This window comes from Dysidea avara, chromosome 6 (genome assembly GCF_963678975.1).
Source record: "Dysidea avara chromosome 6, odDysAvar1.4, whole genome shotgun sequence".
Taxonomy (NCBI): domain Eukaryota; kingdom Metazoa; phylum Porifera; class Demospongiae; order Dictyoceratida; family Dysideidae; genus Dysidea; species Dysidea avara.
The window spans coordinates 28,871,544-28,897,193 of NC_089277.1; the positions used below are offsets into that span (position 1 = coordinate 28,871,544).

A 25,650-nucleotide genomic window follows, 5' to 3' on the forward strand; every position below is an offset into this window, starting at 1 on the left:
TGTGGGGAATCAAGTCACCACTGGGTCAGGGATTTTTTGCATTCTTCAACATTTCAGTAACATGTTTCTGACTCCCTAGTACAATGCACGGACCAGCTACTGAGATAACAAGCCTTGCGTCAAGCAGCCATGGTAGCTAACTAGCTTTCAATTACTGTAACAGCAATTACTGGAACAGCTAAATAGGGCAGCCTCATGCACTCTGTATAGCCACTCTGACTTATACCTGCTCATACCTATAGTCTATACATACGTGACTGGTGCTGCGAAAATAAGGCATGCGGGCACGTGATTTTTGCCTATGTTTTCATCACTCATAACTTTTTGTACCATTGTGATATGGTAATGAAAGTTTCAGTGTTTAGTAAGCATTTGATTGGCATTACGATGCAAGTTACATAATGTATATATTCTGTTCCAGTACTGAGATATGACCTGTAGAGTGACAAGGTGTAATTTGTGCCCACATGCCCTGTTTTCGTAGGCCCAGTCACATATATACCTACAATGAATAATGATCCCCTCTTGATGATTACTCGCACAGGTTGCAGGATGTTAAATGGTTTCTTTTGTTAGGAAAATCAGCGTAAGTGATCAAATGCCTTCCAACGATTATACAAGGTTTCAGTGGGGTAACTACTGAACAAAGAAACTAGAGTACTATAAATGGTAAGTAGGAATGTATTATACTGGTAGCTAGCCCCGTAGTAAGGTTACAGTCCACTAATACTTCCACTGTGGCCAAATAACTGGGCTGCATACAAAGCTGCTATAGTTCTTTTTCCAAGTCAGTACAGAGGCCAAGCAGAAGAAACAGCCAATTGTCAGGCTTGTTAATTATGCTATGGTTCATGGCTATTAATGCTCATTCTGTATTCACTGGTGGTACTGTTGAGTATGCCCTAGTTTTTGCAGCCTGCCTCACTTTACATTCACTACCTCAAAATACATTACAATAATTTGTGTAAGCTGCGATGTTAAGATAGACAAACCATCTATGAAATGTTTCCAGAAAAGCGATAAAAGTACAGACCCTGTGTGCACAAGGGTGTGGCACTTTAATACATACCGTGAAAACTGCATCCACCTTTTTAGAGGACAAAAAATGTATGTGCTCTATAGATTGTTTTGAATGCTAATGTGAAGGAATCAGAAAAGTAAAGTAGTGCTATTGAAAAGTAAGTTACTAGGTAAAAAATTTGTTCCATGTCGAGTTCTTCCACTTTGCAATAGAACACTCAACACTTCTGCCCTCAGTTTCCCTGTAAAAATAAAACATCATGAAATCTGAAGCCATAGTAATGTTTAGCCAGACCACTCCTTAGGGTCTATAAGTATTTGTGATTAGAATGTCTTTCAAATCTTTGCAGTGACAAATAGCCTGCTGTTACAAGTTTGGTTACCTAGATTAGTGATGTGCAAGGGTGTATATACCTGTACGACTCACCACTGTGATTGATTTTCTAATTATTGAGATAACAGAAACCTTTGTATACTGCTGTATATCAAGGGCAGTTAGAGGGTACACTTGTGAGAAATTTCTCCAACCAGTTGAGGCAGTGCTGTATGAACCATTTTGGGAATAATTACTTGCTTATAAACAATTTTTTTTGCACTTGTAAAGACTCATTATTATTGTGATAATTGGTTTCATTAAGTTATTGAAATATAGTCTTATTCATTATTGCATACTCCTAAATTCCTAACCCACCCTGAATCAAAGCTGAGGAATTAAGTAGCTGATCAGAAACAAGCACTGCTTGAAGTTCCTTAGTTTACTAGAGTAGTATATCCCCAGTATATGGAACAGTTAATTGTTTGTTGTTTTAGTAGTTTTTCAGTAAACCTGCATTCACTGATGTTTTACTGAGAGTTTAAAACTTAGTAAAACAATTATGTTCCATATACCTATAAAGTTACTGACATTTTACTATCAGTATAACTGGATACAACTACAGTAAAGCAGCTTAACAAATTAATAAACTAAGAACCTTCAAGCAGTGAAGTTATCTGATAACTTTACATGGCCTCACAGGAAAGCTTACTACAGCACTATATACTAGTATGGCTCCATTCATAAACTAACAAATGGCCTGGCTACCTATTTGAGTGGAAACATGTGTGGTGTATCATGGGTGAGATGTTAACTGTGATACTGTTGGGAGAAGTAATCAACTAGCCATTGTATATCATCACAACCATTTTGTTGTCACATATGATCCAGTTGGACCATTTTTGCAAGAATATTAGGTCCACCTGGACTGTTTATGTACACGGCCCATGGACTAAACTAAACCTTGTTACAAACCATGAGCAGGGATGAGCCCACGTACCAACCACCATTCAAATGAAATAGCCACCACTACCACTCAACAACAATCACTACAAATTCACCTCTGCCATACATGAGTTAAGGCCTCACACAACATTTCTTGACTCATCCCTGTCTCTTGTAGCCACCACTATTCTAAACCTGGGCACATCCCTGATGAAGTACCTGGTGTAAGCCAGTTAGTGTGATGAAATGGTAGAACCATCTTGCTTGCCTTATTTGTGTACTGTGAACCTGAGGTATTGGGCACTAATTGTCCAGATGCCCATGTATGTTATTAATAATTTACGTTCACAATTTATGGGACCAAACTATATGACAGAGATACTCCTTGTAAATAGATGAAGTATCATATGATAACTAAATTCATGTAGGAAGCATTTAATGACCTCGTCACCAGCTGTGTTTGCAAGGGTTGTCCTGAGCTCCTAAAGATGCAGCTATGTACTTGTGGAATGTGACGAAGAAGGGCAATGTCAGTGTCCAACTTGTGTTAGCTCAATTAGTTGATATAATAATCTCACTGATCCATCTATCCTGATATTTATAAGCTCTGGACCTGAAAAATTTACTAGGGAGTGTGCAAGGCTAAAGACCTTGTCTATACGGCTAGTGGAGAATTAAATGCTCAGGAGATATTACTGCTGTATTTGTATACAGGACATATTGGAGGGACGGCTATCTGAAGTATGATATGGAGCAATACTGATCTGACAGGCCAACACAGCTATTATGTTTGATTATCTAATGTAAAATTAAAGGATATAATGAATTACCAGATACGTGGTTTCACTGGTGTGAAATTTAAACTGAAAATTAAATGTATCCCAGAAATAAAATACTGCCAATATCTCTCCATGCCATGGATACAAAACTAATGCATAGTCTCCCAATTAAAATCACCAAATGCAATTAGACCACATTTACATTATTGTGTGTGCTACTTATTACACTGCTCCCCTTCACCTAGACAGTTTGAAATCATTATTTCCTTCATGACTATAATAATACCAAGTTATAAGACATGTCAAAATTTGTCCATGAGAAAGTTTGGATAGCAAAGAATGCGTTAATTCAATTTCACTTGCCCTTACTAATGAGCAGGTCACTTTGTACACAAATAACCACATAATAATATCACACCTTAAAGCATTTGCAGCAGATGGAGATTTTAATGAACAACAGTCAATAGTACCTGGTATAGTGGAATACGTTAACCTGTTACAGCAACACCTGTGCATTCTGAACACACAGTAATGGTCCCAAAGTATCCCACAGTACATAGACTGACGTGAAAAAGCAGGACGCCTTGATAATCAAGACACTGTCAGTTGGTCTTAAGGTGTCCATAATAGTAGAGCGGCTAAGCAAAAAAAATAAATTGTTCCCTTTTTGATATAAGCACCAAACTTGATGACTGGATCTGCGAAAGGGGTCTTCCACACACATCCAATTGTATGAACTCGGGAGATCATAGCTTAGTGTTCGGCTAATGTACAAACCTCTCCTTCCATTAAACTATGTTAGTACTCACTACCGACCAAATTTCAAGTCAATAGCATTTTCCAATCATAAGTCATTAACCATCAAAGTTGGTAAGTGTGGAAGACCCCTTTTCACAAATCTGATCACATATTTGCTTGATTCATACTAAAGGATATTAGATACGGTGCCATTAAAATTACCAATCATATGCTCAAAGGACACGTAAAGTAAAACCAACAGAAATGTATTGAAGAAGCCATAAAAGTGAATATACTGAAACTTTGCGTCTTCATTTACTGAGCAGTCAGCAATGCTGGTATGCTCAGGAAGAAAATTCATACATTTACATTGGTACAGTAATTTGAAATAGAAAATGAGTCAGTCATCTAGTTCGATTAGGAATTGTGGTTATGAGTTCCATTCTTGTACTGTTCTGGAAAAAGTTTTTTTGGTATGATGCTGTAGGTGTTGTTGGAAGCATGAAGTAACGTTGCCTGGTTTCTCTGGATAATTGGTAGGAATAGATAAAGGAATTTGGTTGTGGAATGCTTTGTAAAATATTTGTAGTCTAGATACATTATGTTGAGTTTGAAGATCTGGCCAGGAGCTGATCAAGGGAGGTATCCATAAACAACACATCCAGAAGCTAAGGTGTCCAACGAGGTCATTCATTAGCTTGCGATGTTAAGAAGCATGGAGAAGTAAGGTATACAAAACCATAGAAAACTGTTTCTATTGGATTGTGTCTCTACTTTTTACACTGAAATAATGGCAGTACCTTTAGAAGTGATAGTTGATTACATTTTGAAAGATTTTCTGACCGCACTAAATTTGAAATTACATTCATGCTATTTAAACAAAAAACAAAGATTTGAATACACTTGTATGGCTTTCTGCATTGATTTGGACGTCGCACCATACTTCAATGATTTAGTATATCTTACTCAACTTGTACAGAAAATTTGGTGCTTTTATCACATCACAATAGTGAACGATTTCATCAAAATTCGTCACTTAGCCACCCTACTGTAATAAGCAATACTTTTACAGACACTAAGTATTAGTTAGAGATGTACCATGAGGGATCTTTGTGGTTTTAAAAACTACAGATAATAAAAAATCCAAGGCAACGTCAAAGTTTTTTAAAGCCATGAAGATCTGAGTGGGCTCTCCAGACGTCTCTTAGTGATTCTAAAGGCCCAAAGATCAAAACCTTTTATGCACACCATTTTCTACAGTAAATTTATTCTGCATATGGAAGGTCTCAATTCATGTATAGTTGAATATTAGGATGCTGTTTAGACAAGCTGTGTCATTTCTTGGCTTCTTCGATATTATTGCCGGGAACATAATGACTGTACAACACTAAACGAGTATGACCGATGTTTTTCTTTCTAGCTGCCTTCTCTTGTCTCCGTTGTTCTAGTCAAGGTTCTCCACTTGAGCTAAGGATACATGTAGATTAGTGAGATTAATATAAGCTGGACATGACTCCTTTGGCTACTTTGCCATTCATCGTCACATTCCAATAATACAGTGTAGGATGGCTTGGTCTTTAAGAGCTCATGATAACCTTGTAAGCCTGGCTGGTGATGAGGTCATCAGATGCCTCCTACATGAATAGTTATCATAACACTTCAAACCAATTCTCTGTAACACCCCTATTAATAAGGTTATATAATTTGGTCCCATAAGTTGCGTACATAGGCACCCGGACAACTTAATTAGTGCCCAATAATTGCAATTCCACTAAATATGATAAGGTTAGTTGACTGTAGTGCAGTTAGTAAAGTAATGCTAAAGAATTCCACTTTAGAAATGGTTTTGTTGTAAGACCTAACCTTACTTGTCAATATGCACCATCAGCAGTAACTTCAGTGAATCAACACCTGTTAAAAACACCTGGTTGAAAACACCTATGCCTTGTTGCTTACAACCTACAGTAAAATTATCCACATCATATCAGGATGATATACAGTATATGTGTATGTACCTTACTTGTGAAGCAGGTAGCAATTTTTACCAATTGGTTGTATACAAATCTAGCAGCAATAGAACCTCAATTAACGGACATTCCCTGAAATAGACATTTCCTGATTACGGACACTACACCATGGGCCCCTACCATTTGGTAAACTTTGTACACCTCTATATAACAACTAATGGACAATCTATGAGTACCCCTGCTGTGCACTGAATGCATGCCTTTACCTCTAAATAACATATTTATTTAATTGCAGTTCCTTAAAGTCAATCCTCCACACTATTAGAGACAACATGCACTGCACCAAATATTACAATACTCTCGTGTTTTTAAATTGGGAGGAGAGTTGTGGAACATTTGTGGTGATCATGAATAAATAGGTATGTAAGAAACTAAGTATGTTATCATGCAGTCTACTATAAAGCTAGGTAGTTGCTGTCTAAGCCATATTTTGTGTCTAATGTAATGTAGTGTGTACACTTCCTTGCTGCAGCCTCCAGAATATTAATTTAAAGTATTGCTAAAATTATATTGCAAGTTACAATAACCGCAACCTTCCTGCATAGGACTCCTCCATACAGAGAACAAGCAAGCATGGTCCCCAAGTGTCCATTACTTAACAGGCTCCACTGCACTTAAGTAGCTACTTCTCACCTTAATAGTACATTATTCAACCCACCGGGATCCTATTGATACAAAGGACAATTTTCATAGCTCTCCTGTAGGGAAGCCTTCCATGGCAGCAACTATGGATCAAATGAATAATGCCATTGAGGGTCCCACTTGACTTATAACAGTTCTGCCTGTACAAAAAACATGAATCAAAATGTTGAAACTATGAGTTGTAGCTACTTATAGTCCACCTCAGTGCATGTACACAGTTTTACTTATCATAATAAAAGAATCAGAAGAGTCAGGAGTAGTGGCTACAATGAGATTACACACCAGTAGATAATTGTGGTGTACTAGCAACACCTTCAACACAAGTCTTTTTGGCTCAACCACCAAATCCGGCAGTCATGCCAATGACAAACATTTGGAAAACTGATTTCTTGCAAATAATCTCAGTGCTCTCATCAAGTGAGGATTCCGCCATGTATCATGCAGTGCTTGATATCAGATAATTATCATGTAACATGTACGACGTACATCCATGTATATACCTAGGGAATTTTCTTCCCCAGTAATATTAATGAAAAACCAGTACAACCAGTTACAGTAATTATAGCCAGACCTGGGTTAATCTAATGGGGACCTGGTGTTAACTAGCAGCTGATTCCCACTTAAATAGCTGGGTACACTTGAACAATGTAATAGTTTCCTACTGAAGGAAAATGCCATCGGGCACAACCGAAGACATACCAAGGGGGTGTCACGTCGGCTCACGCTGTAGGTAGATCTGCGACCGCGGTCAAAGTCTTGACCAGGGAAAATTTCACCTTGACCCTTGACTTGCAGCATTTATCATCTTTGACCTGTGACTTGAGCGTTTCTTGTCGAAATTTTGACCTCCACTTATTTCTCTATTTTCCTATACGCACCTGTGCTTGTAACCTAGTATAATATTTTCTTAGTGCGTGCTACCAGCAGCTGGGAGAGAAAAATCATTATAATTATGGCGAAGTGCCTGTTGGAGCTTTAAAACATCTTCTTGGAGATTGTGAGTTACGTATAATTCCGTAAACTTGATAATAGCTACGTATAATTTTCGATTGTGGGTTTTGAACCTTCCGTATTGTCTTGACCCTTTACCCACTGTAAGAGCTATTTTGTGGCCTTGACCGTTGACTTAGAGTTTGACCGCGGTCGCAGATCGACCTACAGTAAGAGCCTGAGTGACACCCCTTTGCATACACGCACTTCTGGCAGTTATATTGCCCAGCAAACCAGCACTGAGCTACTCAGGTAAGACTGTCCAAGTGTCACAGATAGTGGCCAGGTCTGAAGTTCCACAACGACCTAAATATTGCCAAGGATGACAAGGACAGTTGAAAAAGGGAACACACAAATAAGGCTGGGCAGGTGATGAGGAACATTGCCTTGTCCAATATGTTGCAGTATGTTGTTATTGTGTCAATCAAGTAAGTTCTAGTGGTAGCATGCAACAACTAGGGCATACCCAACAGCAGCACCATTGAATACAGAATGAGTATTTAATAGCCATGTACCATAGCATAAATATTACAAGCCTGACAACTTCTGTTTGGCCACTGTACTGTCTTGGAAAAAGAACTACGGCAGCTTTGTAAGCAGCCCAGTTATTTGGCTAAACTGCAAGGTACTAGTGGACTGTAGCCTTTTTTTTATTATTATTATTATTATTAGCACTTTACAGTGACCAGCACTGAAGGTCTGACAGCAACATGTGCTGCAGCCTTAGGATTACCTAACCTAATTTCAGAGACTTAGACCTAATGACTTGACTTACTGACTGACTGAAAAGGTGTAATTACTATGGAGCTAGCTACCAGTACAATGCAATACATTCCTGCTTACCATTTGTAGTAGCTACTCTAGTTTCATCGTTCAATAGGAAACTTGGTCTAGTCCTAACAAAGAAACCGCTGTTCTCTTACAAGCATCCTGCAAGTTCATCATCGTAAACTTGAAGCGCTTTAACAAGAGTTGTAAGGAACGTCACCTCATGATTAACCGTCAATATACTGTGATTACATAATACTAGTCACGTGAGTTACATGGGATTAGTCAATCACAGACCTTTTTCTATCGGACTGAGTGCGCCGAGTTCACTTGATAACCCATTAGAGCGAGCATTAGAGACCTTTCCCATAACCTCTCGTGCCGTTGGGGTGGCCTGAATAATTCTGTCATTAACTTTAATAACGCATAATAAAAGGTCACCTATCCAGCCTCTAAAGCTTCGTAATGGAGTCGGAGTATTGCATCGACGAGAATGTCTCTCTTCATGTTTACCCATCAGACTACACCGTGGAAGACGTTATTATGAACAAAATTGAGGCGAATGACCGTAATGATAAAGAGGATCCATTCTTCGTTGTGAACCTTGGAAGAGTGGAGTATTTATATAGTCACGTAAGTTATACACTGCATAAAGTAGCGTCGGCAATAAATCAATACTTAATAGACTACTTTATTTAAAGGAAGTGGTTCCTGAACCGAAAGGTTTTTATTTTCGCGTCTAGTAGTTTCCCCAGCATTCGACTTTAGGGGACGCGAAAAGTAACATTAGCGTTAGGTTAGGCTCGGGTTCAGCTTTGGTTTCTTCTTCACCGTTAAGTTATGTTCTTCTGACTCTGTAATAGTGTATATAGTGAGACTACTACGTGAGTAGCGTTTATAAGGTAGAAAAGTAGGTGTAGTGGATAGCTAGCAGCGGTAGCACAGTGGTAAGCCTACTGCTTACAGTTCCAGTAGTCCAGGGTTCGAGCCCAAGTTGAGTTTTGCGGTGTTTTTTTTTCTCGTTTAGTGACTCTTTTTTGTCTAAGTTTTACTGTCGGTTCAATAGCGAGACTGGCTTATTGAACCTACTTTCGGTTCAGTAACCACTGCATTATTTAAAGGCATGAAGAGGTTAATTAAGGATTGGAGTACATATTTCTAAACCACACATTGGTTCCCATGCAAAGTGCCTCACAGACCCACAGCCCCTTGGATTGAATTGAAACTTGCGTGGACACAGGGCCTCCCATAGAACCACCAATTGGCTCAAATAGAGTGAAAATAGTATATTCGTAGATGAAGATAATGGCTTCAAGAATAGTACATGTTGTGGTGAAGAATAAGCCTGTTAGACACAGAAACATTAAATTTTGCTGAAAAGATCCTAATGTATCTGATTCAGTATCCAGTCATACAAGCCATGATCAATCCTTACTGGTGCAGCAAAGGTCAAATAATGCTATACTCCCATTCTGTTACTATATACTTTGCCCTGTTACTAGATACTTTGCTGGGATCTGTAACTTACTGAATTTTGGTTTACACTACTCTCCTATGTGGTCTGTGGCAATGCTAATGTGAGTGTCAGTAGCAATTAAAAGGTTGAATTTTATCAAAAGTCATGAACTACAGGTACTTGATGACCAGTTTTTATATCAAAATGATCACAGTGCAGCAAGCATTATGACTACACTGCTGTTATGTGTTCAATGGTTTCCCTTAGTGATATAAAACAACATTAAATTTGCAATACTTTAACAGGGTGATGAGAGAATGTTTATTACCATGCTACAAATCATTATCACTGAGTGCACCCATACAAGTAATAAGCAAGGCTCTGATGGTTTACCTTGTCAGTGACTATAAAACTAGTTTCATAGACTTGTGGCAAAGCATAGCCCAAATAATAGCATTTTTCAAGAAGCCAATCCATCAACAATAATAGTAATCCAGTGATTATGCAATAGCTGATTTATTACACTGTATCCAATCTATATTCCATGGCTTCTGGTAAAGTGGTCTATTTCCGGGGGGTAGCTCACAAGCTGGGACTCTTGTACACTCTCGGAGAGATCCAATTATAAATCCATTAAATATTTAGAAATCCTGAAATCTATAATCGCTTTTACAGTTATTTTTGTTTCCATGTGTTCACGTATTTATTTACTTTCATGAACTTCAAGGGCAGCAACCAGCTAAAATCAATGAAGATGAGGCCTTCAGAGGTAGCTACAATGACTATTTGGAGTAACTAGGTGCTGAATGTTTCGTGAATCAATTCACCCATTACAAAGCACTATTGTGCTCCTGTCAGGTCTTCTTTGGTCACTTCTTGTTTACTGTCCCTGTTTCCTACACAAGTAGAATGCCAGTGAAACATCTTTAGAAAGTAGATAAATTTTTAATTGTATTTATAAATACTTGATGAAATACTTAAATATTGGGACTCTTGTACACAATTTTGGATTTTTAAAGCTTGTGGCTACCCCTCATTAATTTCATTATAGAGCAATATCTTTTACGCCACAAAATTACTAGTGATGCACAGATACCAATACTAGTATCGGTATCGGCCTTATTTTGGCAGTATCAGACTTGTATATGATTCATTGAAGCCATAAACTGTTATCTTCGTGTAATTGATAGCCACAAAACCACCAAACTGCAGTTGATGGGATTAGCAAATGAGTTTAGTAAGCTAAATCACTAGCTGTTTCTTGTGAGAAATACCTGTGGGACAAAGTATCGGATTGGTATCGGCCATTTCTGGCCTCAAATGTATCAGTATCAGATCAGTAGTGAAAAAGTGGTATCGGTGCATCACTAAAAATTACATGAAAACGCATAACCGCAACTTCCGCAGGGCAATAGAAGGGTAAATTCAATGACATGGTTACTTCAAGAAGCTGTAACTTGGCTTCTGGTGATTTATTCCATGTGAAACTTACAAAATACGTAGAACAGAAGTTAGGAAAGACCATGCAAGTGTTATTTTGGCATCGGGTTGGTTTTACCCAGGTTACAAGGATAAAACGGCTGTTTTGGGCTTAACTCGAGAAAGCAATTGTCACCAAACAACACTTCAGTAAGAAAGAATGAATAATATTGAGCTAATGTGTGCCAGTTTGTCGATATATATATGGTGGGACTCTTCTGTCGTACTTATCAAAGTGTTAAAATCCTTGTGCCCATGCAATTTTTGCCAATTATCAGTCATAACTCACCCAGCACAAATCAAATCAAATTGCACTACTTAAGCATCTCTTATACTACTCCCTCCCTTACTCCTGATGATATTCTGACTTTGAGAAAGACGGTTTCAACAGACCTGAGGTAAAGTAAACTTGCGCTGTTGATTTCAGTTCCATTTGAACTAGGCCTGAGTCAAACATGCCAGCATAATAGGTTGGAGTGTTATGCCAGCATAATGCATATTAGGCAGATATTTCAAACCATGGAGCATAATTCCATGAAAGCAGATTGATACTTCGCAGTCAGTAGAAACTGCAAACTGCAAAAGAGCACTCAAATGCATTGTACCAAGAGTTCATAATATATATATACTGAGGAGAGTATCCTACTCTCATATACCCCTGTAGAAGGGCGTATTGTGAAGTCATGATGTAACGACAAGATGTTGTGGTTTGTGACTTAAAAGCAGCCATAAAAGTGCAAGAATCGTTAGCACCATTTCACACTCGCGACGCTCAGTATAGCCTTATTCGCGAATGGCCTAGCAAGAAATGCCTACGAAGCATTCTTAACCCATGAAAGAACGATTGTAGTTTGGTGAGAAACGCTAGTTAATTTGGTTGCTAGCAACGTTGTTAGGCACACGTTCAATCGATACCATGTTCAACTAATGACATCATTAATTATACAAAGAAAAACAGGCGAATCCATAAATATTGCATCATAACTTCACGATACTCCCTTCTACAGGGGTATATGAGAGTAGGATACTCTCCTCAGTATATATATTATGAACGCTTGATTGTACATAGCTCCTTAGATCAGTACTTGATACTCTCTAATAGAGCAATCACTTTGTAGTGAAATACTCTAATAAAGAATTCACTGATTAAAATGTTCCAAGATAATCGTAAGAGATATTGCTATCCTACGAGCATAATGTAGGCATAATGAGAACAACTGAAGAGCATAATAGATGAACATTTTGAGCATATTTGACTCAGGCCTAATTTGATCACTTCCATCCGAGCCACGAGCTATTCTGTGGTGGTTTTTAAATTGAGCCAGCCACAAGAAACTTTATGGATTGGATATAACCACTCACAAGAAGTCACTGTGACACTACAATAATACAGCTTAGCTGAAGAAGGGTTTTTAATTAGCTTCACCTCTCACATAACGCGGAACTTGACATGTGGATGGAACTGTTCAAACGGAACTGAAATCAACAGTACTCCAATGGCATGTGTACATTTTCTGCCCCGTGGAAGTGATTGTGTCTACTGTGATGTCAGGTGATACCACTCTATACTCCAAATGATGTTTTTACTATTCATACAGGCATGTGTAATTCATTTTTCGTATGTGCTCAGGATCTATCCGTAATATTACTTGTTAGAAATGGCAATGTAGTGGCAAAAGTGTTTTCGACTGTCTTACATTCTTGCTAAATTAGATGAAAAAGTGACTTAATAACACGGTAGGATGTCTGTTAAAAATAATTATAATATGTGACCGGATTTCACATAACAAGGCTTCCACACACACAAAATCAAACTTACGATTTTACCAGAAATGGATTGCTGGTCTAATACACTATCATATTTCACACTGTACTTCCTTCAGCACTGACAAGTCTGGTTTCTGTAGCAGCTTTCTCCCGACCCTGTCAAAGCCACAAGTGTGAGATTGGCACCATTAAATGGCCATGGCTTTGTGATAATGGTGTGTAGTGAGCTGGGACTTCACAGAGAGCTCACCAATAGTGTTCTCAGTCAATTTGGAGTAATTTGAGGGCCATGTAGGGCCATGGAGAGCCCAAACTTGGCCTCTGGATTCCAATCGTCTTCTCACTTCATTTTATATCCGTATATTAAAACCACCGTCCACTCCCACCCTCCAACCCTATTACTACCACCTGTGATATCATTACCCGCTCGAAAAAAAGTTGCTCAAAACAGGGCAAATTTTGGGTATCAGAAATGTATACACCCACTCAGTGATAGCTAGTGAACAGATGAACAATTGGTGCAAATTTTGTTTGCACAGCTGTAGGCACTGGGAAGTTATTAAACAATGATTCCTTAAAATCGCCATATCTCCTATCAAAGCTTTGTGCGTCGAAGCCTTGTTTTGTCAAATTCAGTCACATAATTTTATGGTGTTGGAATATTTCTCATGGTGTAATACAAATGATGGTTTTGTGGAGTGTATTCATTGAGCTATGATGGCTATTAGAAAGCCTGGCTCAGCAGATCTAGAGGCCTAGTAACACTATTGCACAAACTTGAAATACTATCCCATTCTTCACCATAGTAATTTATTCACCCCTAAGAGCTTAGGTGCTCTGGTACAGAGTAATATCCAATGACAGCACAAACTACGTAACCACCGTTCATGATGTGCTGTAGGATTACTACAATTGTAGTACGTAAACATTTAACAGATCTCCTGCCTTCTTGGTAAGTCACTTTCTCATCTAGTTGGCAATAATGTGAGACAGTTGAAAACCAGAGGAGGGTGGAACTGTTTTTAAGCACTGTTAAAATTAATTGCACAAAATGCTAGTTTTGAAATTGGGTGGATGATGTAACCATGACATCATTGTCTTGTTGAAAAAAATATGTGACCAGGCCTACAAAAATAGTGAATGTGAGCACAAACTACACCCCGTCACATAACATCTTATATCTCAGTATTGGGATAGAATATTTCACTGTATTGTAAAGTCAACTAAAAGTTTAATAAGTGCTGAAAGACGCATGGCTACAGAGTCATGGAATACTATAGCCTGACTGATGCTTTTTGGCATATACAGTGCATCCGTCATGGTCATACCTTTTTGTCCTCCTTTGTATCCCTTTTCTCTTCACTGAAGGTACAAAGTGTCGGTTCATGGTAGTGTATATGGCTTCCTCTATTGACTATCACATTTATAAAAAGGCATCTGTATTTATTAAGACTTTACAGTGCAAATGCTGAAGGTATTCATCTGTAGTGCAGTGTAATGGGCTGAGCATGACCAAAAATAAAGCATAATGGCACTTTGCTTTTCAGTCATAATTGATAGTTAGGATTTAATTGATCTTTAATTAATGTCATGGTAGTTGGCAATAGTGCACATACACATGTACAGCACACCAATACACACAATAAACAAACGTATAAACTTAATAGCTAGTCATACTGCAAGTACGTAATTACTTTAAGTAAAAGGGATACGAATTCATTATAGTTGTAAGTAACAGGTGTGACAGCAGTGAGAGAATTCCACAAAGAAGTGGCAGATGATGGGAAAATCTTTTGGTTATGTTGTGGTAAAAATAGGATTGGTAGATCAAGAACCAAGCATGGCTTATTGTTGCTATGAGAGACTCATTGGGGCACACATTCAGACAGTTTGATGGCATTCCATGCATCATTCTCCCTTTTGATGTAGCATGTGCAGTTTCATTGTAATCATAATTATAGTATTTAAAGAATGAACAAGGAAGTGGAACGAAAAAAAATTAATTTAAAAGTTGGATTGGGATTTTAAAATGTAGTAAAAAAATAGAAAGTAGTGAAACAAGGGAGGTTGCCTATACCTGTAGCTATACTAGTAGTTAATCCCTAATTCAGTCTTGATTATAATCATGGTACTTGGATTAAATGTCCACCATCGTATAGGCATCTTCTTTTGTTTCAGTAGTTTTTAGTTATTCCCTTGTATCTCAACCTTTTCAGTTTTTTTTTATTCTTATCCCTAATCCAAAATTAAAATCCTAAATTTCCTTCTACTTGTAATGTCTATAGTTTAACTGTGTCTTTCTTTCATACAGTGGCAGAAGTTACTACCATCTGTGGATCCATTTTATGGTAAGTACATGTATCACAGCATGTAGATATAGATCAAAGTAACAAACTTAAGCAATAATTTCTATGTGATGTATATGTTGAAAAGTATTTTTGGATTGCTGTTTGCTTATGGTCAGCACCTTTTGGTGTTTGAATAAAGACCAAAGTGCAAATTCTAGAAAAACATGGAAACTGAGGTATAAGTATTGAGCATAATTTGAGCATGATAGGTAAATATTGAGCAAGTTTATCGTGACAGTTTAGCACTTGGGTTAAGCATTAAAATCAAATCAGAATCACAAGACATACGCCATTAATTTTACAACACATAAGTATACGCTCTTTCAGAGAAAGGTCAGTTAGTTAGTTCCAGTGGGTATGTTCCAGAAGCCTAGAGGGAGGCTTTGAAACTCTACCACTTCTAGTAACTGAAGTATCAGGCTGAGGTCTGTTAGGGTCCCCACCAGCATTGAAACCGGGTCACTACTATTGACACGGTTGACCCGGATGTGACCCGGATTGATTTAAAGTGAGGCGTACGCCATCTGCTACGTTTTGGGTGCCAACTAGCGCATTAAGTACGAGGGTGTCCATACTTAATGATGGTAGTCAGTGGGCATGATTCCACGTAAGTTTGCAAAAAGCAAGATATGTTTCCTGCAAGTAGGTGTGGCTTTGCACATATCTAACACACCATAATTTTAAAAAGTACAACACATTCCCAATATAAAGTGGACGTGGCTCATGAAAGAAACTAACCTTGACTTACCTTGTACAATAACAATCAATTAGTGGGCATGGCTCCACATAAGCTACCGGGCAGCTATTAGCATGGTTTCATGCATACCTGTAGACTTTAATATCACCCATAAATGGGCGTTACTGCACGTATGGTTGCAGGTGGTCGTCCAATAAGTGGGAGTGACTCACGAAAGTAGCTGAGGGACATCAGGACTTGGCTATGATGCATTTATACACTTCTGTACTGTCCAACTGAACAATTTGCTTTGCACGCGATCCAATCTGGGTCAGACCCAGATAATGTTTAAAGTGGGTCTGACCCGGATGACCTGGACAAAATGTAACCCAGGTGACCCAGCCCAGTTTCAATGCTGGTCCCCACTAGAGAACTGTTCTGTCTCGGCTGAACTGTTACTGACTATTTCTGGTAAAAATTCAAGTGTCTACAGTTTTGTCTCGATGTTCCTGTATCGTTGCAACTTGATAAGGTCTCATTGTTGACGTTTGTACAACTGTTCTTTGTTTGTTGATCAGTAATCCACACATGGCTTCCTGGGACTCACCTTACTGGCTCTGTGGCGATCATTGTAGTTTGATCCTTGTCAGTCCTGTCTCTTCTTCTCTTTCTCCTTCACGGCAGTGTATTTATATGGATATATGGTTTCAATTGTGAATGAGGGATGGGAACTGTTGAACATAATTGTCTGTTCATAAGGAATTCTGCTTGGCTGTAACCACATTCAATTAGAGTGCTCCTATACACAATAGGGGTCTTCACAGTTGCTGAGAAGATTTTTGATAGTGCGGACAGCTCACTCAGCTTAGGCATCAGGCTATTATCCTCCAAAAATTGAGCGTTATGTTTTTAAGCAATGCTCAAAAATTGCCTATTATGCTTTTGAGAATTGCCCATTATTATGCCACCATAATTGGCTAATAATACCAGTTAATTGTTGTATTAGACCATTTTCATTGATGTTTAAGCTTCAAATATTCTTGAATTCTTTAGCTGGTTGCTGTATTGGAGTATTTCATTTCAATGTGACTACTTTATTAGAGTAAATGATATTCAGAGCAGATGGTATTAACGGTTTGGCAGGTTGGCTTTGGAACTTACAGCAAATTGGGCAAAGGTTCTCTAGTTGGGTACTGAGACCTGGCCACCATATGGACACTTTTGGCTCTCTCACAACACTTTGAGATACCTTGGTGACCGGCATACAACATCTCTAGGACATTAGGTCTAATCTGTGTAGGTATGGTATATGCCTTTCATTAGCGGGTCATCCTGAAATGAAGTTTCACCCGCAACAAAGGAATAATTATGATTCCAGTATACCTGGTATGTGTATCTTTTTTGGCCATCCATCACTGCAGTATTTTATGAGATAATTATTGACAGACTTCATCCTTGAGTTAGTTATTGTTTGATTTGTTGGATATGCTGATCTGACACCAGTAAATACTCACAAACTACTGTAGACTGATGTAAGCTGCAACTTGTTGGTTAATCTGTGCATCTTCAAAGGAAGAGCCTCTAACAGGTGCTTGAGATAATGTATTGGAGATCTTTCCTGTTACATGAGAAATCATGAAGTGAATTCGCATCATTTGCATCTTAAATCTTTGAACACGGATAGATAAATCGCCAAGATGTTTGGAACTTAAGAGTGGAATGATGGATTTGTGGTCGGTTTGAATGTGGAAGGTCTTGCCAAGTAAATGGTCACTGAATCGTTCACAGCACCAAGTAATAGCCAGTACCTCCTTCTTGATCTGTGCGTACTTTTGTCAAGTAGGTGTAGGTACTCTAGATACATACAAAACTGGTTGCTATGTTCTGCAAGGTTGTTTCTGAGGTAAGACTCCCTAATCCAAATGCTGAAGCGTCTGTTGATTAAAATAGTATGGCGATCTGGGCTGTACAGTACTAGAACTGGATTGGAATTCAGGACTTTCTTCACTGCAGTAAATGCTTGGTGTTATGGCTCTCAGGAATTCTTTGCTGAGTAGGTCATGAAGAGGTTTGGTAATTTCTGATAGGAATTTACCTTGCTGGTTTGCCGTGCCCAGAAATCGTTGTACTTCTGGAGGAAAGGTGAAACTTTTCATCAGTTTGATTGCTTCCACCTTCTGTGGATCTGGACATATTGCACAAGTTGACCCAGAAATCAGGCAATGTGAGTAGAAGAACTGCATTTCTCCTTATTGAACATAACTTTGGCTTGCTTGAGATGTTCAATACAGCAATCAGTCTGTGATCGTTCTCATCCTGGTCCTGACCATAGACAAGAATGTAGTCCATCATGCATACCACACCACTCAGATTTTGCAGTGACTCACTGATTCTCTTTTGGAAGTATTGCAGAGCAGAACTGATTCCATGGAACCCAGATAAAGCAGAATCTTTCAAATGGTGTAGTGTTCTGTAATGTGATCTGCCTAAACCCAGAATTTGCATCGAGCTTGGAGAATACCTTTGCATCACCGAACTGAGCAAAGATGTATTCCACAGGTGGTATGGGGTGCCGTTCCCTCTGGATACTTTCATTAACTAGGTAAGATCAACACAAATACGTATTCTGCCATTTGGCTTCGGCACTACCACCATTGCTGTGCACCATTCAGGTATTCTTGTATACTTTCCTGGTAAGGATCCTAAGCCTTCATAGAGTTTGGGAAATTTAGCTGGAATACAGTACCAGATGGAATGTGGAAACTAGATGGAGTGCCTCAATAGCTGGAAGCCCAATAAGTGCTTTGTGCAATTCACAGGTTACTCAACCCCTATGTTGTTATATTGCATAACACCAATAAACTTACCACATACCTCAAGGTTTTTCTGGCATGGTCCATTAAGAAATCGACTACAGGGCTGTAACTTCACTCCAGTTAACTTCTTGAAAATCAATTCAGATTTAACGTTTACATCAGTTCCTATGTCTATTTTGGAGTGGCAGTATTAGTTGCAACTGCTCTTAGAAAGCCATTAGCACTGTCTAACATGGGACTTGACTCAATCGTATTGACTCCTTTTGAGTGGCACACTGATTGGTAATGACTTTTCTTAGAACATTTCCGACAGATGGCTTCTTGAGTTGGGCATTGTTGACTGTGTGATAGTGATTTGCCACATCTACAGTGTAACACAACTGTCCTTTTGTTTAAGAGTATCAGTTGGTGGTGTGGAGAATGTGTGCTCTTTCTCACTTGCAATTTCTTTTCCTTGTGCACCCCCTATCTATCTTCAGGGGTTGATCCGGACCCACATCATTGACAGTTGATGCTTCAGTGCTTCACTCTGGCTGGCGGTAGTTACTGCTTGTTTCAAGATTGTACCCTTGACTCATATACAGTTTTTTGTAGCAGCGTTTTTTAGCTACACTTTCATTATTTGTATAAGTATAAAGAGAAGAGTTTATATAAGACGCAGAGAGCATCTACTATTGGTCATGATTCTAGTAATTCGAAGTTAGGGTTAGGGTTAGAGTTAGAGTTACGGTTCTGTTTATCTTTATTATAGGTTGGACCACTATTAATATTCAAAGTCAAATTTCATGCAGTTATCTGGCAGCTAGCAGCAGTAGCACAGTGGATAGGAGTCTAGTCTAGTGTACTGTGCAGAAGTGACCGAGTTTGAACATGTATCAAGCTGAAGCTTCATAGACACTTGAATGGAACGCAAACCCACTACTAAACAATCTCGGATCACTTCCTCTTGAAGTGATTCGTAACAGCAGTTCTCAGTGAGTGTGTGTAGTGCTGTCATGGACTGATTGAATGACTTGCCATCCTGTCGGTGGCAGGTGTTGAATTTGGTATGCTCGTATATCACATTTCTCCCCTTTGAAAAATGTTCATCAAACTCTGTCTTCACTAGTCCATCTTTCTTTTAGTTGTCATCACTAAGGTCAATTGCATCATTCATTGAGTAGATTAGAGTGTTAACTTACTTCGCTTCATCTTTAGAGTGTAGTCCTGAAACTTGGTGAAAGCATTCGAACTTGTGGATCCATCATGGCCACTCTTCGACGCAGTTGAGATTGAAACTATCTGGTGCAATGATCTGAAAGGATGCCATGTCAAGTTTTGTCAATGTTACCTGTTGCCTAACCATAATTGAATATTTCATACATGCACAAATCCAGTGGTTACACTTGTATTGGCATCAGGCTATTAGTCTGAAATAATAGTGTTGCATAGTAACTTGGGCACTTGTGATTTGCCTGATATGTATGCCCACAGTCCTTGGGCTGCACCCTCAGACTTTGCCGTACATAGTAGGCAAATCGCTTGTGCCCATTTTACAATTACATATTATATTATGGTGCAGTATGGTTTTGGTGTTTTGGTTACTAACTGGAAGACTAAAAGATATTGATCAGAGTATCTTATGAAGAAACTACACCTACAGTATTATTATTGCATAATTGTACCATTAGCTGACTGCCTTCTAGCAAGACAAAAGAAATAAACGAATGTTAGATGGTAATAGATTCTCATAGTTTTAAAGAATTTTAGTGACTAGATGGAATAGGGACCCACGGCACAGAATATGCTTTTAAGCCTCCCTATTATTCTTTCTGGCAATTCCTTTTTTTTTCTTCTTTACCTATTATTCCCAAAATTATTCCCTAAAATCCTGGAGTGATTTTTGAAATACAGTTAAATACATCTATTTTTACTGCAGCTGTACAGGCATTGTTTCTAGCAGCCATAAATTGTGACTTAAAAAGATGCTCTATTAGAGGAGTCATTTATTATTTGAACAACTGCTTTTTTAGGTAGGTGAATGTTCTATTAGAGTATGCCATTTTTTCTGATTTCATGCTAGTATAGCAGTGTGTAGCTAAGGGGTGTCTTCAAAAGAATCATTTATTAGTTTCATTTTAAAAATCACCCTATTATTCTTGAATAATTCCTGATTCTTTTTGCTACCTATTATTCCCAAATTATTTTGGCATATTCTAGATGGAACTTAAATTAAATAGTATGATGCATAAATTTTTAAAAACATCAAATGTGACTGGATTTTGGAAAAACGATCCAAATCGCACATTAGAAGTTCCGAGATAAACGGTTTTAAAGAATTGAAGCCAGCATAACTCTCCAAGGATAGCAAGCACGCGTATGAAATTTACACAAAATATGCATCAATCTGTTACCTTTCAAGCCACTTCCAGTACTTGTAGCTGCTTGTACAGTTTCCCGCCAAATAAGATAGAAAATCTGAGCAGTTGGACGAGCGAAGTAGTATCACGAGTGCTCACAAAGGGGTGGAGGCTGGGGGGTGGAGGCTGGGGGGTGGCGGGGAGGGCAAGAGATAGACCTCAAAATGGAGGCAGACCACGATTGGAGTCCAGACACGAGATTACAGGGTTGTGCTGGCTCCTTAGTGGCTGATATGTAGCAAAATCAACAGAGAACACGTCTGGCCAACATTATAAGGCTGTCCACCAGTAAACCACTGACTCTTGCCAAGCCAGGTCCTTCACAAGGCCTGAAACCGCCATTTGAGCACTCCACACCACCCAGAAAAGACGTGTGTAATAACCAGCCTCGTGTAGTTTGAGTAGTGCTGAGGGTCAAAACTTGTAGTACGATAGTGTAGCTATCCACTGGTGGTGTTAGTTTGATTTTGCCTGATGTGCGATTTGGATCGGTTCTGTAAAATCTGGTCACAAATTATATTTTTGAATACGGGCAAATGTAAAAGGAATTTTGCAGCTATGTACCCATGCAGTGCTTTGTTTCAACCTGGTCATGTAACCAAATGTAGACACAAGGAGTACATTTCACTGTTATATAGTTGGATACTTCACAAAAGGCAGAGAACTAAGGCAAGAAGATTGCACAATAGACATGTAAACAAGTCACTGATGAGTCACTGTATAGTAGAGCTGGGCGATATACTGGTATTCTTAGTAATCTGTGATATTTAAGTCATACTGGTTTTGATACCACCTGTTCTTTTTTTTAATGTCGCCATACCATCTGGGCACTATGGCCTCCCTGTGGGCTTGGTTCATCCCATATTTAGAAGGTAACCAAACATGTGACAATGTTTGTAGGCAGGTGCTGATGTAGTCAGCCAACCAAACTATGTGAACAAGTTTGTTTGTGGTAATATGTACCTGAGGTTTGCTGAGCTACCATGGGTATTTGGTGCTTTTGTAGAGGTAAATGGCAGTTACTATAATACCTGGTTTTTACATTAATACTGTGATAATTAGTAATACCATGATACTTTTTATGGAAGGTATACCATTTGCTATTTTTCAATACCACCCAGCACTACTGTATAGTGTTCATGCATTATTGTTTGCTTTGTACTTTTTGGTCATACAATCACTGTTGTGGGTTTTGATATTATGTTTAAAATGTTATTATATTCTAAAGTATGTGCACCTTTTGTTGCAGTATTTTCCAATACAGAATATGGCTTCAATTAATATTTTACATTATATTATAGCTGTCAAGTGTAACTATGATCCGGTGCTATTACGAACACTTGCTGCACTCGGAGCTGGATTTGACTGTTGCAGTGAACAAGAGATTAACACTATACTAAATCTTGGAGTGGATCCCTCCAGAATCATTTATGCTAACCCTTGCAAGCAGAACTCTCACATTAGGTACGCTGAATTTTAATTGTGGTATGTTTGTATATAGCTCAATTATATACCCTAGATTTGCAGCCAAAGTTGGTGTTAAGTTAATGACATTTGATGATGAACTTGAGTTGCCAAAAGTAAAGGAGCTTTTTCCTACAGCTGAATTGGTGCTAAGAATTTTTGTTGATGACTCTACTGCCAATGCTAGGGTTAGTCCAGTTGAAAATAATGAATGCAGTATTGCAGCAAATGTTGGGAATATTTACTGGAACAGCAGCTGTTACTTGCAGACTAATGCAGTGTCACCATGCAAGAGCTCACAGTATTTGTATGGGTTTTATCAAACAATGTGGTAGCATGATATATTAGACAAGTACGGTAGAAGCAAAAAATTAGGAATTTTATAGTTGGATTAGAAATCAAAGGAAAGTAGTGAAACAAGGGAATAGCTAAATACAGTGTAGTACTGATTCAGAAACAAGAGAGGTTGCTTATACCTACAGATATGCTATAGTGTACATTTAATCCCTATACTTCAGTCTATAATATAACCTGAATTAGGAATTAAATGTCCACTAGTATATCTGTAGGTATGTGGGCAACCTCTCTTGTTTTAGTACTTTTTAGCTATCCTTTGTCTCACTACTTTTTTGATTCCTAATCCAACTTAAAAATTTCTAATTTTTCCTTCTACTTACTTTTTTACTTTTTGTAACATAATCATGGCTTGTGAGCCCCTGTTTACTGCAAAGGAAGAAGCCTGACATAAACATGCCCCAACAATCAATTACACAGAAAGCAAAGTGCCTTTACAGTTCCTTTTCAGCCACGTTCAGTCCATTACACAGCCCTACAGACGAAGAACAATACGAGAAACAGCATTTCAGCTGCGCATATTGTAAAGGAAAAAGGACGGCTGACATACCATACGTCTAGATGTGCACTCCAACAGTCAATTATACAGAAAGCAAAGTACCATTACGCTTCATTTTTAGCCTGTTACACAGCTACAGGTGAAGACCAGCACAAGAGATGTCATTCAAGTTACTACAGTAAACACAGAAGATTTCCAAAAATAACACAATAGTTAACAAAGAAGCCACACACACTACCGCGAAATGACACCTGGCACCATAACTGGCACTGACAGAGGAAAGTGATGGAACACAACAGTAAGTTAGTCCATGATGCCATTGTGTACACTGATACCTCCATAATTAAATGACCCCCTGCCTTTGAAATCATCATACAAATACTACCTTTTATGATGAATAACACCTTCTTGGAGTAGTCTTTGTGTAACTACTGTATGTATCTTGTATTGAAAGGAAGAAAATATTCTCGGAAGCCCATGTTAAAAGTTTTCCAAAAGTGCTATTTTTGGTCTGCCTGCCGGCCTGCCTGCCTGCCTGCCTGCCTGCCTGCCTGCCTGCCTGCCTGCCTGCCTGCCTGCCTGCCTGCCTGCCTGCCTGCCTGCCTGCCTGCCTGCCTGCCTGCCTGCCTGCCTGCCTGCCTGCCTGCCTGCCTGCCTGCCTGCCTGCCTGCCTGCCTGCCTGCCTGCCTGCCTGCCTGCCTGCCTGCCTGCCTGCCTGCCTGCCTGCCTGCCTGCCTGCCTGCCTGCCTGCCTGCCTGCCTGCCTGCCTGCCTGCCTGCCTGCCTGCCTGCCTGCCTGCCTGCCTGCCTGCCTGCCTGCCTGCCTGCCTGCCTGCCTGCCTGCCTGCCTGCCTGCCTGCCTGCCTGCCTGCCTGCCTGCCTGCCTGCCTGCCTGCCTGCCTGCCTGCCTGCCGGTCTACCTGCATCGAAATTGAAAGTCCAGTGACTACTGTAAATGATATAATTATTACACAGCCTCCATTTATCTGAGAATAATATAACAAGCTCACTAGCGGAATGTACCTTTTGGAGTCCCGAAATATGTGCTTCTTGTGACTTACCTTTACGTTCATCTCCAATACATGTAATTCTTGTCATCATCTTCTTCATATAAGTAAACCATATACCAAGAAGTCACTTTACTGTATCAACACTTGCTCACAGGCATGTACGTATATACATAATTTACATGCTATAGCTACTGTAACAGTATATTATAGCATAAAAATGCTATATACGCTATCCATTCTGTTTCATATAATATAGCATATAGTTTCATATACGCACTGCTTAAAGGCTCTTAGTTTACTAACTTCTTTACTGCAGTTATACCCAGGTATATTGATAACAAAATATCGGTAACATTTAGTATATAGGAATGTATTGTTTAAGTAAGCTGTAAACTCTCAGTTAAACGTCAGTGAATGTGAGTGTACTAAAAATTTACTAAAACAGTAAATCATTAACTGTTCTGTATACTGGGGATATAACACTCTAGTAAACTAAGAAGCTTTTAGCGGTGGCGCTATGGAGTGGATAGCTTATCACATAGATACAGTATAGCAGTCATTTGCACTACAAAAACTAATCATCGGGACCATACTCCACTTAATGGCTTATTGCATAGGATAGCTTAACCTGAGACCCAGTTTATGAGACCAAGATACCTAGTTACCCTGATACAGCAGTTAACTAAATTGTCAAAGTATTCTAATAGAACAGCCGCAACTTATGAGAAGTATTAATTGTTGCAATCATTCACCTTCACGCATATTTTGAACTTTTGTAACCAGTCCTTAGCATCTCCACTAGGAAAAGGCTTTGGTAAGCTGATGTGATGCTCAGCCATTCTCTGCTACCAGTGGAATAACTACACTCCATTACTCAGCACACAACACACATTTACAATCAGACCCATCAAAATTACAAATCACGTGAGACAAAATAAAGGACTTTATTCATCCTTTATTCCCTTTCTGAGGAAATTCACATTATCTACAGTATTTATATCTAAGTCATGGTGCACGAAAATTTTATTTTCTTAGTTCCTGTATAATACGCACTTGTCTGTTGCATGCCCGCACTGGTTTTCCATGGTTTGCATGACACACCATCATTATCGATAATTAATATGTCTTGATGGAAATCAAATAATTATCATTGTTATGATT

At 38.9% G+C, this 25,650-nt stretch overlaps 2 protein-coding genes and 1 long non-coding RNA gene across 7 annotated transcripts in view; 1 reads left to right on the forward strand and 2 right to left on the reverse strand.

The window, feature by feature from the left end:
* Positions 1-25,650, reverse strand: part of LOC136257307 (cystatin-A-like) — a 215,893-nt gene that overhangs the window by 68,166 nt on the left and 122,077 nt on the right. The window lies entirely within an intron of this gene.
* On the reverse strand, positions 4,107-8,446 carry LOC136258562 (uncharacterized). 4 transcript variants are annotated; one of them, XR_010702824.1, is made up of 5 exons: positions 8,298-8,446; positions 6,456-6,547; positions 5,811-5,894; positions 5,664-5,754; positions 4,107-5,429 (listed from the first exon to the last, which is right to left on the reverse strand). It is a non-coding gene; the product is annotated as an uncharacterized lncRNA (long non-coding RNA). The 4 variants fall into 4 exon arrangements; XR_010702827.1 differs by having other exon boundaries at positions 5,659-5,754; XR_010702825.1 differs by lacking the exon at positions 6,456-6,547.
* The window catches only part of LOC136257305 (ornithine decarboxylase-like), a 30,589-nt gene continuing 13,581 nt past the window's right edge, over positions 8,643-25,650 (forward strand). For both annotated transcript variants that reach the window (XM_066050420.1, XM_066050422.1), the window contains exons 1-4: positions 8,643-8,855; positions 15,236-15,272; positions 22,465-22,627; positions 22,683-22,815. In XM_066050420.1, the coding sequence (XP_065906492.1) occupies positions 8,688-8,855; positions 15,236-15,272; positions 22,465-22,627; positions 22,683-22,815 (501 nt within the window). In that variant the 5' untranslated portion in view covers positions 8,643-8,687. The remainder of the gene's footprint in view (positions 8,856-15,235; positions 15,273-22,464; positions 22,628-22,682; positions 22,816-25,650) is intronic.